Source organism: Magnolia sinica, chromosome 9 (genome assembly GCF_029962835.1).
Source record: "Magnolia sinica isolate HGM2019 chromosome 9, MsV1, whole genome shotgun sequence".
NCBI lineage: Eukaryota > Viridiplantae > Streptophyta > Magnoliopsida > Magnoliales > Magnoliaceae > Magnolia > Magnolia sinica.
Genome location: NC_080581.1, coordinates 1,688,673 through 1,703,228, shown reverse-complemented (window position 1 = coordinate 1,703,228; position 14,556 = coordinate 1,688,673). Strand labels below are relative to the sequence as shown.

At 40.3% G+C, this 14,556-nt stretch overlaps 2 protein-coding genes across 4 annotated transcripts in view; one reads left to right on the top strand and one right to left on the bottom strand.

The window, feature by feature from the left end:
* LOC131256610 (uncharacterized) overlaps positions 1-944 on the top strand; it is a 29,216-nt gene extending 28,272 nt beyond the window's left edge. For all 3 annotated transcript variants that reach the window (XM_058257534.1, XM_058257535.1, XM_058257536.1), the window contains one exon: positions 397-944. In XM_058257534.1, the coding sequence (XP_058113517.1) occupies positions 397-551 (155 nt within the window). In that variant the 3' untranslated portion in view covers positions 552-944. The remainder of the gene's footprint in view (positions 1-396) is intronic.
* Positions 945-1,575: 631 nt separating this feature from the next.
* Positions 1,576-14,322, bottom strand: LOC131256611 (cation transporter HKT1;3). The gene is made up of 3 exons (XM_058257537.1): positions 13,007-14,322; positions 9,229-9,453; positions 1,576-1,913 (listed from the first exon to the last, which is right to left on the bottom strand). The coding sequence occupies exons 1-3, from the start codon at positions 14,215-14,217 to the stop codon at positions 1,715-1,717; spliced, it is 1,635 nt and encodes a 544-aa protein (XP_058113520.1). The 5' UTR covers positions 14,218-14,322; the 3' UTR covers positions 1,576-1,714.
* Between the last annotated feature and the right edge of the window lie 234 nt (positions 14,323-14,556).

The following is a 14,556-nucleotide window of genomic DNA, read 5'->3' as shown; positions in this document are numbered from 1 at the left end:
TTATACTTTCTCACAGTCCATTGCAGGTAATTTTGCTATGATCTGTCCATTTTACTAGGTGCCACCAATGGTGCAAAGCACACTGCAATTGAAATAAGATCTTGATCTGAAGTGACCATGCAACAACTCAGTCATTCATGTTTTTTATTTATTATTTTTTTGGTGCCCATCGGAGCTTCTCAGTCTCTCTTTCCATGTGTTTTCATGCTTGCTTTTTGGTGTGAATGTGATGGTTGATGCTTTTGCATGTCCATACCAAATAGAGTTCTTATATTTCATTTTAGCTCATGCTGTTTTCAGTGCCTTGCCAACAGAGTCTAATTCACTTCAACTGTTCTCCTTTCAATATATTTTATTGCCTTTCTAATCCAGTTCCATGCATCACCATTCCGACAGCTCAACCAAGTGCCTCAACAAACCAACCACAAGAAAGAGCAACTGGATCAGTGCGCCCTCAGAACCCTCACTCTCAAAACATGAGAAACCATTCCGCACATGAAAAGGACTTGAATGAGGCATGGGAGTCTTTCAAGGACCTGATTCGAGACTAAAGAAACTAAAAAGCTGCCGTGTATAAAACCTTTGGACTGCTGCTTATCATGAGCACAGACCCCAAGTGAACTGGATGTCATGCTGAATTTTGATCTCCTCACCCCAGACGATGATGGATACTAAAACAACTGGGATTCACAGATTATCTATGGACTAAGCTACAAGTGTATCACTCTGCGGTAACCTCTGTAAATGAGCCTCTTCCACCTTTCTTGACAGATCCTCCTCTTTGTACTTCATATCCTGTACAGTTGGTTTTATACTAGGAGGATGTTAGAATTAGTTAGGCGGGCCCTTGTTTTCCATAAATGTCATCTTTTGTACAAGTAATTATTTAGTGTGATGATTTTGTTTGCTTAATGGAAAAAGGCATATGTCAGTATTTGTGGAGAGAGACTTATTGTGCAGGTGTTTCTTTTCGTGGATCAGTGATCTTACGGTAGCATATGCCAGTATTTGTCGCTAGCCTGACACTTGGTGCAGTTCTGGGGCAATTGGAACCATTTGTTGGGTGGGCCACCATTTGGATGGGATATAGATAAAAGAAATACAGCGACTGGACTCTCGTATCAAACTCATTGGTGGTTGGAGAAACGAGAATGGACAACTGGTAAAAATATCCAAGACGGAAAAAAATAGGGAAAAAAGAAAAGAGCCAAGCTCTATATTTGATAGGCGTAAATTACACTGATTGGATGGCTAGGTATTTTAAATCATTCTGACCTTTAGGGTATTATCTGTCTGTCGGTCTGATGCCCCGCTGGATCAGCGGTTCTGATTGACCTGGACATGTGCCATGTGTACAGTTGAGATGCCGATCAGTGACCTTACGTAGCTTCTTGTATTCATGCAGCACAACTATGGTAATATACCACAACTGTCATAATTACCATTGCTTATAGTTGAAAATATACGTGTGTCCCTTGTACATGAGCACTGCAATGACGATAAGATACCAAAACTGACCAAAACTACCATTACTATAGTAGTTGAAAACATACCTATTGCCGTTGTATGCGTGCATCACTGTAATGGTTGTAATATGCCACATCTGCTATATTTCACAATTACTACTGTAGTTCAAAACATACCTATTGTTTATGCTATACAACAGCTCTCAAACATCTCAACCACACACAAAAACATCAGATGTCCTTGACTGCTAGCTAAGCTTCCAGGCTTTACCACCTTTCATGTTGAATTTCTTCACTCTCCCAAAGAGCATGACGACGATGAGGATGATCTTTCCCTTATTGCTCCATCTCCCTGCGAATCCGTACCACGCATCCTTACAGTTACTGTCAGGTTTCAATTGCCGTTGGCAGCTGTAGCCTGTTGTGAAACCCACATTTCCATATGCACTGCAAACATATGGCAAACACTTCAGCTGAAAACTAGGTGTGGCAATGGGCGAGGCAGCCCAGCCCTAATAGGGCCACTGCTTGGACCCTTAAGCTTAGCCCAAAGGCCAAGGCCCAATATCAAGTGGGTCGCCTTTGGAGTAGATGATTCAAAGACACTTGTATGGACCCAGGGTCATGTTTCTATGATCTAAATCATTTATAGGATGGGACTCATGGTGGATGGTGAGGGTGTCCTACAAGATTTCTTAAATTCGGTCTTATTTCAAACCTATGATCATTCACCCTTTTTTGGGGCCTCATCACTCAAAAATAGGGTGTGTAACCAGTGGCAGCCGAAACAAATGTGGATGTGGAGTATTAATCAGTCAGGAGTGGGGCTAGATCATGTGGGGCCCACCTTTTGGTGGTCTAAAACATTTTTGTGGTTAGACATGCTGTGGATAGATGCCTTGGAATCTCCACCATCCGTATGATCCAATTGACAGAATTTCTCAGTCGATTGTGAACAACTGGTTCTAGTTGTGCGTATCTGCAAGCCACTACTTGGATGGCCAGTATAGGAGGTTAGGGCATAGTCATACCGATGGACTCGCTAGATGAACGGTTTGGATGATGGAAAGGTTGGGGTGGGAACCAGGCATATAACGAGGTTGAACATCGTATGGTCTTGTATAGGGAGAGGCAACCTGGGGCCTGGATTTCACTCAGGCTTCACTGTTGAAATGGTTGGGTTGGGTCTAACAAATATTTGATTATTCTCGAGAAAAGATCTAAATTAATGCTGATGGGCAACAAGGGATAAAAGACCAACATGTCCACCCCTGCTAGTAAAGAGTAATTGATTACAACATCAGAAATCAATGTCTGATTCCTATCAATGGTTGTGGACATACGGATTTCTAGATCCACACCAAAAATAAAAAAAAAGAAAAAAGAAAAAAAAAAGAAAAGAAAACCTCCCAAAAAATGGAATGCAATTGGTTCATGCCCATCAACAGATAGAAATTCCCATCCACAGACAAACTGGACAACCAAAGGGTCCTTGGGTAACTCGTTGCGAAATTGGTTTGTGTTTGGGTCGAGTCGACTCACAGGTTGGGTCCTTTTGAGGTCAGGCTGGGGCAGGGCTCATCCTCAACCCGACCCAACCTGCCCAAGCTGCACCCCTAAGTTGGAGCCCATGGCTGGATGGTAGTTGGTTAATTGCATGGTCTTAAAAAAAAGAAGTGGGATATCCTTGGTTATTTTGTCATGCACTCGTGATTGTGTTTGTGCATGATTGTTTGATAACACTGATTTTCACCACTACAAGTAGAAGTGCGCTAGTGGGTAGAGCTTGTCCTGTGTTTCTTATCTGCTATCATCTCAACTGTCAGCCCATTCTTTTGGCATCGAAGGAATATTCAGTACCGTTGTTATTTTTGTTGTCGAAGACGGCCGACAGATTTTCAACTTTGCTCCATCAAAAGTTATACTTGTGGCCCACCTAACATTAGCACTTGTCTTGTCTTGATCTGTTGTTCAACAAGAATCATCTCCTTCTAAAACTAAACGTCTGTGCACACGGCACACATGTATGAGATCCAAGATGTTAGTTGGCTAGGGTCATCTGACCTCTGTAGTTTTTGTTGAGATGTGGAGCCACATCTAGATAGGACCGTTCGGCCAGTCAAGGGTTTGCTCGACTCAAAGTCCAGCGAACTGTAATTTTTTGGGTCTGAGGTGCTCGACTGGTCGAGGCTCTTGCTCGACCAGTCGAGGGTCCGCTCGACCAGTCGAGGTTATGTAGATTTGTTTCCGAATTTTACACGGACTGCGTAAATATGAGGCGGTTTTTGTAGAGATGCGAAAGTGAAGTTGTCTAAACTATAAATAGGGGTTCCTAGGGTTATTCTAGGGTTATGAGAGGTATTTTAAGGTGTATGCAAATGATTTTTTTTTTTTTTCTATACATCCAAGGGAAGATGTTAGTATATTACTTGTAATCTCGTTTTCTTTATAGTGGAAGTTTGCACCTATGATTTATTTATTTATTTATTATTATTTACCATTGTTAGGGTTTTTCCACGTATATTTTATTTTGTGGTTTGTTTGGAATGCTTCGATTCTTCTTCTAGATTATATTTTTTTTCTGTTTATCGTTTGTGGGTAAGACCAAAGATTGGATCTCGGTTCATTGCGTTATTGGTGTGCTGCGCAACAACTGGTATCACAGCTATTGGTTTAGTTCAAGTGGGAGCGATGATGGAAGAAGGGAAGACTATAATTGAGAAGTTTGATGGTTCAAATTTTGCCTTCTAGAAGATGCAGATGAATGATTATTTGCATTAGAAGGACCTCTATATTCCTCTAGGAGGAAAAGAGAAAGATGGCAAGCTGTACAGTGATAGTTAATGAAACAAGAGAAGATGACAAATGATGAATGGTCTTTATTGGATCAGAAGGCTTTAGGAACGATCTGATTCTCTTTGTCTAAGAGCGTCGCCTTCAATATATTCAAGATGAAGACCACGAAAGAATTAATGGAAGCCCTAGTTACGATGTATGAGAAACCCTCAGCATCTTTATCTTATGAAACAGCTATTAAAAATGAAGATGTCAAATGGTGGGAGCGTGACTGAACATCTAAACGAGTTCAATATAGTCATGAGCCAATTGGAATCCTTTGATATTGTTTTTGAAGATGAGGTCAGGACGTTATGGATCTCGTCCAGTTTGCCAGACAGTTGGGATGGTTTGATGATTGCTGTGAGTAATTCTGAAGGATCGACAAAGCTGAAATTCAATGACGTGGCCGGTTTAATTCTCAGCGAAAAATCTAGAAGAAAGGTATCAGAAGTTTCACGGGATTCAGGAAATGCTCTAAATATTGAAGGAAGAGGAAGATCGCTGAATAAAGGAAGCAATAAACAAAGACGTTCTAAGTCAAGGAAGAAGTCCAAGGGACTAAAAGATAAAGACGGGTGCTGGCATTGTGGGAAGAATGAGCACATGAAACGCGATTGCAGGGCGCTTAAGAAACAAAAAAGAAACTCTCAAGGTGGGAAAGATTCGGTGAATCTATCTGAGGAGAGTGACATAGAGGCGTTGATCTTGTCTCTTGATGGGAGAAATGAGTCTTGGGTCATAGACTCGGGTGCTTCATTTCATGCCACTTCGTGTAAGGAAGTTTTGCATGATTATGTGTCTCGTGACTTGGGGAGAGTCTACCTGGGTGATGATGAGCCGTGCAATATTTTTGAAAGGGAGATGTTCATATAAGTCAGAAAGAAGGACACCCAGATCCATAGCTCAACTAGCAGACTGAGTGGAGATACCTCGTTTCAACACTTGAGGTCTTACTATCGATCCCTAGCGGGGTTGGCTAACATGGAGTGTGTGTACTGACATGGGTGTGTACTAACGAGCTAACTAAAAAAAAAAGAAGTCAGAAAGACGGAATGACTTTGAAATTAAAGTATATCAGTCATGTACCAAGTTTGAAACGGAACTTGATCTCAGTAGGGCAGCTGGTCGAGACCGGATATGTGACGACATTCACTAGTGATTCCTGAAAGATCACAAAAGGTGCCTTGGTGATATCTCGAGGTAAGAAGAAATGTATTTTGTACGTGACTTGAGGATCGTATAGTTTACTCGTAGTTGCATCAACTGGAGTGAATGGACAGTTATGACATTAGAGGTTGGGACATATGAGTGAGAAGTGGATGAAAATGTTATTGTCAAAAGAGAAGCTAACAGAGCTAAAGTCTATTGACTTGGAATTCTGTGAGGACTGCATATATAGCAAGCAGAAGAGGGTAAGTTTCAAGAAAACAGGACGCGCTCCAAAAACGCATCTGTTGGAGCTTGTACACACTGATGTGTGGGGATCGACACATGTATCATCTCTTGGTGACTCACGTTATTTTGTTTCTTTTATTGATGATGCCAGCAGAAAACTATGAGTTTATTTCTTAAAGCACAAATTTGATGTATTTTATGTATTTAAGAAGTGGAAAGTAATGATAGAAAACGAGACATGTAAAATAACAAAATGTCTCAGATCATATAATGGGGGAGAATACTGTGATAAGAGGTTTGAGAAGTATTGTGTAGCAAATGGAATCAAACATCAGAAAACGATTTCAGGGACACCTCAGCAGAATGGTATGGCTGAGCGCATTAACAAGACTATCCTTTAGCATGGCAGGAGTATGAGGTTACATGCGGGATTGCCTAAGATGTTTTGGATAGATGCTGCGAATATTGCCGCATATCTCATCAATAGAAGTCTCTCAGCACTATTGGATGGTGAGCTACCAGAAGTCAGAGTGTTCGGTTGCACTTCATATGTTCACATTGATGCAGAGCACATAAACAAGCTGGATGCGAAGTCCAAGAAGTGCACGTTTATAGGCTACAGGTAACATGATTTTGGCTATCATTTTTGGGATACAGAGAACAGGAAAATCATCAGAAACAAATACGTAGCCTTCAATGAAAAAGTAATGCATAAGGACAGTGTGCAGCAAAATAAAGCTGATGAGAAAGAATTCGTAGAGTTGGAAGAGTTACCGGACACAAGTGTTACAGTGCTACAGGATGAACATGCACAGGAGCATAGTGAGGCAGAGCCGCAGACACTAGTTGTGAGGAAGTCTACTCGGGAGAGGAGACTCACGGTCCAATACTCACCCTCCTTACATTATCTACCACTGACAGATAATGATGAACTAGAGTATTTTGAAGAGGCATTACATCAGATACACTGGTTAAGTGAGAGCAGGCCATGGATGATGAGATGGACTCTCTTGAGTCTAATCGTACATGGGAGCTAGTCACTTTATCTAAGGGCAAGAAAGCTTTTCTTAACAAGTGGGTTTACAGACTAAAGTAGAAGCACAATGGTTCGAAACGGTACAAAGCTAAATTGGTTGTGAAAGAGTTCCAACAAAAGACAGGTATTGACTTCACTGAAATATTTTCAACAGTAGTGAAAATGTCTACGATTCGCATGGTCTTGAGTAAAGTGGCTAAAGAGGACTTACATCTAGAGTAACTAGATGTTAAGACAACCTTTCTTTATGGAGACCTTGAAGAAGAGATATACATGCATCAACCAGTAGGATACGTGGCACCAGAAAATGAGAACAAGGTGTGTAGACTGAAGAAGAGTCTATATGACCTAAAGCAGGCCCTGAGGCAATGGTACAAGAAGTTTGACAATTTTATGTTGGGAAACAGTTTTAAGAGATGTCATGCAAACTACTGTTGTTATTTGAAGAAGTTTAATACGCCGTTCATCATCCTTATTCTATACGTTGATGATATGCTTGTGGCTAAATCAAACATGAAGGACATCTCAGATCTCAAAAGACAACTGTCTAAAGAATTTGTCATGAAAGATTTAGGAGCTACAAAACAAATCCTACGCATGAGGATAAAGCATGACAGGAAAAACAGAAAACTAGTTTTGCCATAGGCAGAGTACATAGCCAAGGTACTTAATCGATTTAATATGCGAGGTGTTAAGCCAGTTAACACTCCATTAGCCAATCACTTTAAGCTTTCTAAGTAGCAAGGTGTGAAGATGCATGAGGAACGAGACTACATGGCTAAAGTCCCACATGCGTCAGCCATTGTGAGTCTTATGTATGTTATGGTGAGCAAGAGCCAAGACATTGCTCAAGCAGTGGGAGTTGTTAGAAGGTTCATGAACAACCCTGGGAAGGAACATTGGAAAGTTGTGAAGTGGATCCTCAGATACTGATAGGTACTGTGGATGTAGGGCTATTTTATGGAGGATCGAAAATCAAGCTACAAGGCTATGTAGATTCAGATTTGGCAGGAGATATCGACAGCAGAGGAAACACTACAGGTTATGTCTTCACTCTGGGTAGTGTTGTAGTCAGTTGGGTCTCTCAGTTATAAAAGATAGTATCTATCAGTACAATGGAAGCAGAATATGTTGTAGTTACAGAAGTGTGTAAGGAGATGGTGTGGATGCAAGGTTTTATGGAAGAGTTGGGTAAGAAGCAAGCAGATTGCAAGCTGTACAGTGATAGTTAGAGTGCAATACACTTGGCTAAGAATTCAGCCTTTTATTCAGGGACCAAGCATATTGACATCATATAACACTTCATACGTTCGTTACTAGAAGATGGATTGATTGCTCTGGAGAAGATTTATACAAGTGAGAATCCTGTGGATATGCTGACCAAGGCGGTCATACGGGAGAAGCTGACGCTCTGTTAAGTTTTGATTGGTCTTCAGGGTTGAGGACGAGGAGGTGGTGCACTCCAGATAGAAGATGAAGGTTTATGGTAATGTGTCTCCAAGTGGGAGATTGTTGAGATGTGGACCCACATCTGGACAGGGCCGCTCGACCAGTCGATTGGGTTGCTCGACCAGTCGAGTGGCCTACTCGACTAGTCGAGGGTTCGCTCGACTCAAAGTCCAGCGAGCTGCAATTTTTTGGGTCCGAGTTGCTCGACCGGTCGAGGCCCTTGCTCGACTAGTCAAGGGTCTGCTCGACCAATCAAGGAGCCTGCTCGACCAGTTGAGGTTACGCAGATTCGTTTTCGGATTTTACACGGACTGCATAAATTTGAGGTGGTTTTCGTAGAGGTGCGAAACGGAAGTTGCCTAAACGTATGGCTATTTTAGGGTTATGAGAGGTATTCTAAGATGTATACAAATGGTTTTTTCTATACATCCAAGGGAAGAAGTTAGTATATTGCTTGTAATCTCGTTTTCTTCATAGTGGAAGTTTGCACCCGTAATTTTTTACCCTTTTTGAGGTTTTTTCATGTATATTTTGTCTTGTGGTTTGTTTGGAATACTTCGATTCTTATTTTAGATTATATTTCTTTCTGTTTATTGTTTGTAGGTGAGACCGGAGATTGAATCTCGGTTCGCTGCGTTGCTGGTGTGCTGCGCAACAGTTTTTGGGGTGGGGTCAACGGATGAGTGGCTTAGTTTTCATGCATAAGACCACCCTTTTGTATACAGAGATGTTTCACTCATGTACAGGATCACACCATGTTCTTCATTTGGACTGTTCATCTATCCTGCATGAGTCATACCCCAAAAATCTTACTCTGGTCATATGATCTGAGCCATCGGTAGGACTTTTGATGGTTAAAAATGGGTGGTTCATGAAAACTCCAACCGACCATGAACATTCAATGGGCAAAAATCCTCTAAATTGGCAGCTAAGATCATCTCAAAGCTATGATTTTTGGGGTACATATCATGTTTGGTAAATGGTAGCTAAGAATAATAGAAAAAGATGAAAAGGATATTAAATAAATAAATAAAAAAAACTTACCTGACCACTTCTACAGTGATGTTCAAGACATTGAAATTCAGGGGATCTTGGGATAACTTTTCTCTCTCTGTGATGCAGATGAGAATGATGAAGATAGCCAAATAAGAGGGAGGTGAGAGTATGAGATTCTTCAATAGTCCTCTCCTTTTGTGGCCATTTTGTCGATTTTCTAGAGACCTTGTATCATCTTCAATGGGTAGATATGCTGTATAAGGAGGAAGGTACCTGAAATTTAGTTAATCAAAGATTAGTTAAATCTAAGCTTTGGGTGGTCCATCATATCCTCTTTGGAAATCAATTTCACTAGTGAATTTTAGGACATGATCCCAAATGAGGCAAATCTAGGATTCAATGTGGCCACACTACTGGAAATAGTGAAGATGGTTGAAATCATTCCAGAGCCCACCATATTAGGGAACTTTCAAATTTTAAATTCAAATTATTAGAAAAAAATTTAAAATTTGAATTTATTAAAAACCTTTTAATTTTGAATTCAAATATCATATTAGGAATCTTTTAAATTTTGAATTCAAATATCATATTAGGAATCTTTTAAATTTTGAATTCAAAATTTTAACAATTTCACCGGGATGAAGGGAAATAAAAAATATCAACTTGGGAGTGTTTCAACGGCGGGCATACAACGTGTGTGGACCACTTGAATTATGAATGTCTGTTTTTTTTTTTTCTTTTAAAGATCAAGGGCCCGATGATGATCCACCTGTTTGGGGTCTTCGTGATTGGCAGTAATTGGATAGCCTTCTTCAACAAGATGGAGGCTAGAACCCATGACCTCAGTGTTGAAATGCACTGTGTCTACCATTGACACCCTCTTCAATTTGAGTCTAGTTTCTATCTAAAACTTTAGCCCATTACTAAAATGCCTAAGGTTGAGACCTATCTAAGCCCCATCTTTGGTTTGGGATTGGTTTCTATTGAAAACTTCAACCCCATTAGTAAATTGCCTGGGTTTGATACCTATCTAAACCCTTTCTTTGATTTGAGGTTGGCTTCTATTGAAAAGTTCAGCCCCATTACTAAATTGGCTGGGTTTCAGACCTATCGAAGCCCTATCTTTGATTTGGGGCTGGTTTCTATCCAAAAATTTAAGTGCATTATATATATATATATATATATATATATATATATATATATATATATAGCGCTAAAAACAGAGAAGTTATTATAGAAGAGATATATTTACCAATCTCTAATTTAAGCTGTACAAGGATAATAATAAATCCTAGAATCTAATTAAATCAATTTATAAATCGACAACTTAACCCAACCCGAACCAAACCTGGGTTGATTTAGTTGAGTGTGGTTAACCAAAACCTAAGTTGCAGCGCTGAGTTTGAGACCCATCTTTCCCCCTATCTAGGGTTGGTTTCTATCCAAATATTCACCCCATCGATAAATGACCTGGGTTTATGATTATTTTACACATGCATATTTCCCTCTACTTCCACGGTGTAAAATAAGCTTATTGTGCAATACATACTAACTCGTGTATAAAATCTATTCATCTGCCTATGTAGGACCCACCATATGTGTTTGCCATCCAACAAACTCATCAAATGAGCTCTACCACCATGATCTGATGTCAAAAAATCATTAAAAAGGCTGCACCATAGAAAGTAATTGAATATTAAAAAATTTTCAAATTCGTAAGCTGACCCACCTTATATTTGGGTCAGCTTAATTTTTAGGTCCTACTTTTATTGTGGAGAAATGACGTACACCCCACTAAGGCTTATTCCATGACATTGTATAGGAATCCATTAACAGATAATGTAGTAAAAGGAGAGCTTTTCACCTACAGATAAGGTACCACAAGTTATGGTACCGTAAGATCTTCCCTTCCAATATACCATGGGACATAAATGGTAATAAAGATGGTAGGGTCCGCCGTGAAGATGGCCCATCTTTGGATTTAAAGGGAATTTTAGGATACCCCATCTTTGGATTTTAACAGGTCCACCATGATGTATACGTGAGATTCGCTCTAACCATTAAATATATTATCTCACATTAGGCCTAGGATTAAAAATTTTGTCGATTTTTTATTTGATTATACCAAAATCCACTCTAAACATGATATGCTGCGCCTTTCTTTTATTTTATTTTATTTTATACACCAAGGATAATCACCAAAATCCACTGTAACCACTAAATGAGGAAGCCAGCTCACCGTAAACATTCTTGAAAGAGGCAGCAAAATGGAAATTAAACAGTGAATAGTTAGTGTTTTGTAAAATTTCCATTAATAAAAGGTCGGTTTGCTTAGTAGGAACATATGAAGAGACCTCGCCATCTACACACGCACACGTGTAATACTGGCACGTGTCTGAAAGTTACAACCTTTCCATCAGGTGGCCAGAGTGAATGGATACTCTGGCTCAAAAAATCAGACTATTTCACCCCTCAAGTGGGCCACAGTGTACAATATGCATCGATAAAATGATCCTTTTTCTAATTGTCCATTTGTTTTATAAAATGTGGCTGTTTCAAGGAGTGATATGTTCTTATTTTTAGTTCATCAGATCTAAACAATCTTGTCCACCTGATGGAAGGCTTGGATCTCACATAATCATGCCACGTAGGCATGTTACTTAGCGCGTAGATTTGCCCGGCTCTACACGCGAATTGGCTTAATAAAATTCAGAAACCAATTACTTGCTAAGCCCACACGCGTGTGCAGTAAAGCTCGTGTATACGCAAAACATGTGCCAGCACGGTAAATACTTATGAGATCTAATCCGTCCATCACATTGGTCAGAGCTCGTACATTTTAAAAATCCTAAATAAAAAAATATTGTCCAACATGTGGGGCTTTATTGGAAACAGTGGAGAGCCGTACATTTGTTTTGAAAACTGTGGCCCACTTGATCAGCGGATCAACCTGCTTCGTTTGCCAGGATAAGTCTTCCCTTCAGATGGATGGATTGAATCTGGTACCTATCGTGCCATTCTGGCACATGTGTGGCGTGCACGTGAGTTTTATTGCACACGCGCGTGCGCTTATTGAAAACATGGTTTTGCTAAGCACATGCGCGTGTACATGTCAGCCGCTGCATACGCCATCATATATGCCAGCGTGGCACACAGCCGGAATATCCAAGCCGTCCATTAGAAGGGGTACATATGCACATTCCCCATCTCAATAATCAGGTCGGTCCATTAGTTAGGTGGGCTTCAATTAACTGAAAAATGTACGGTTATGAAAAGTGATCTGAAGTTTTATAACCCGTCAATTTATTTCTGATCTCACGGTTAACCTAATGAATACAACACCTTTATCTTTGGGAAGTGACAGCTAGACAGGAAGGCCCACCTAATGGATGGCTGGGATATTTCATCTGTCTACCATGCTAGCATATGAGGTGGCGTGTGAATTAGCTGACTTGCACGCGTGTGGCATATGAAGGCTCTCTTAATACGTGATTAGAGATGATGCATGAAATAGAACTATGCATATGTTAATACATAATTGAGAGAGAGAGAGATTTTAATGGGTCCGGGTCCTGTTTATTCAACCCATCAAGAAATCGGGTATGGGTCTAACCTTCGCACATGTCAAAGTGGCACATGTGTTTGCAATCTAATCCATGAGTGGGCTTAACCATGTAAATGCTCTCGTTAACCCATCTCAAAGCCTATATCCAAAGAACCAGGGGTTACTCGACCGGTGAGAACCTAATCGGATCCTCTCCGGGTCTTCAAGAACAGGACCCGAATGATCTGAGAGAGAGAGAGAGAGGGAGAGAGAGAGACTAACATCATTACAACATACACCACCAAGATAGCCGCCGGCAGCGTCGAGAGATCGACGATCGACTCACCTGAATGCCTTGAATTTACAGACTCAAACAACCCGCCGACGATCTTCTGATAAGAATTCATCCCGACTAATGCCTCCGAATTCCACTCCATATAACAAAACATCACCAGCTGCACCACTAAAAACCCAAAAACAGTCAGAGAAAGAAACACACAATGCAGACTTGGGAGCAAATGATCATATCCAATCAAGTTCGGATTCTTCAACATATGATCGAATTCTACTCTTCCACTAAACTTCTTCAACACCCAAATCACCAATCTCAAGAACGGAGGATACAGAGTATTTCCGAGCAGAATCTGTGGAATAACAAGCAGTAGGAGACCTGAATTCTCCTTGAAAACTATCATATTCTCATTTGTAGGTAAGAACCCGCAATTTGAGAATGATGAGACAGTCGTGAAAATAGCAAATGTCTGCATCTGAATCCCCTTCTTCTTGAGTACATCTCTTGCACTTGAAATAAGGATCAGATACAAAAAAATCAATGAGGAACCGATCACATGAACTAATACAAGATAGACCAATACCACAAAACCCAAGTAATTTATACATCTATACTTCAATTCCTCACTAGGAAATTCCTGAATTTCGGATCCTACATCACCCAACTCAGAATGTTTGAGAACGGGCCTTTTCTCAATTCCCATTTCTATAAGCTCATCAACGGCCGTCGGGTCCTTAGAGCTGAGTTCTGCTGTAACAGAACCGACCCTGTTTTCGATCTTATCTTGTTTTTTGAACTTGTTCTTCATCAATTGAAGACCAAGACCAAGAATGGAAGTGAAAACCTCTCCACCTATTAGCATCAAAAGTGTTAAAATCACGAGTTGGGTATTTGAAAAAACTTCCAATTCAACAGTCCCCATGCTCGAGACTGTCGTGGCAGACACTGATGTGAAGAACATGTCGAGGTTCTTTGGCCTTTTTGAAGAGTTCTTCGGGTCTAGAACGTTCAAAACTAGAAAACCCACAAAGGAAATAGAGATAAAATAACAGAGATGAATCCAAAACGGATTTAAGTGGAATACTAAAAACCGATAAAGATCGGTGAAATGATGCCGGGAAGATGGCGTAAAACAAGCGAATTTGGATTGAAATGGACGAACATGTTGAAATTGCTTGCTAAAACAAGAAATTCTCTCCATCTTATTGGTGAGATTGAAGAGAAAATGCGTTGGAAGTGATTGAGTTTAAGAGAAATGTTAGATTGGGTTTTCGTAGGAAGAGGAATTAATATGCTTTTTTGTTTGCAGGTGGTTCTAGTCAGCTGCATAAAAGAGGAGAGGATGAAGTACATGTGTTTTTTTGACGACTAATGAGAAAGTGACACGTGGCATCACATGTGGGGTATGGTTTCCATAACCATGGTATTGGAGTTCTTTTTCTGATGTTCATTGATTGGATTGGTGGTAAGTGTTTGAAATAATCAACCCAGAAGAGAATTGTTCTAGTTGGATGGGGGACACTTGGGCAGTCCAATCCAT

What these genes read in the sequence shown, in the direction of transcription:
- LOC131256611 (XM_058257537.1), bottom strand. Translation starts at nt 14,217, where the DNA reads ATGGAGAGAATTTCTTGTTTTAGCAAGCAATTTCAACATGTTCGTCCA. An exon ending in GTGGTGTATGTTGTAATGAT is followed by an intron (nt 9,454 to 13,006) that starts GTTAGTCTCTCT and finishes ACTAAATTTCAG; the next exon opens with GTACCTTCCTCCTTATACAG. An exon ending in ATCACTGTAGAAGTGGTCAG is followed by an intron (nt 1,914 to 9,228) that starts GTAAGTTTTTTT and finishes ATATGTTTGCAG; the next exon opens with TGCATATGGAAATGTGGGTT.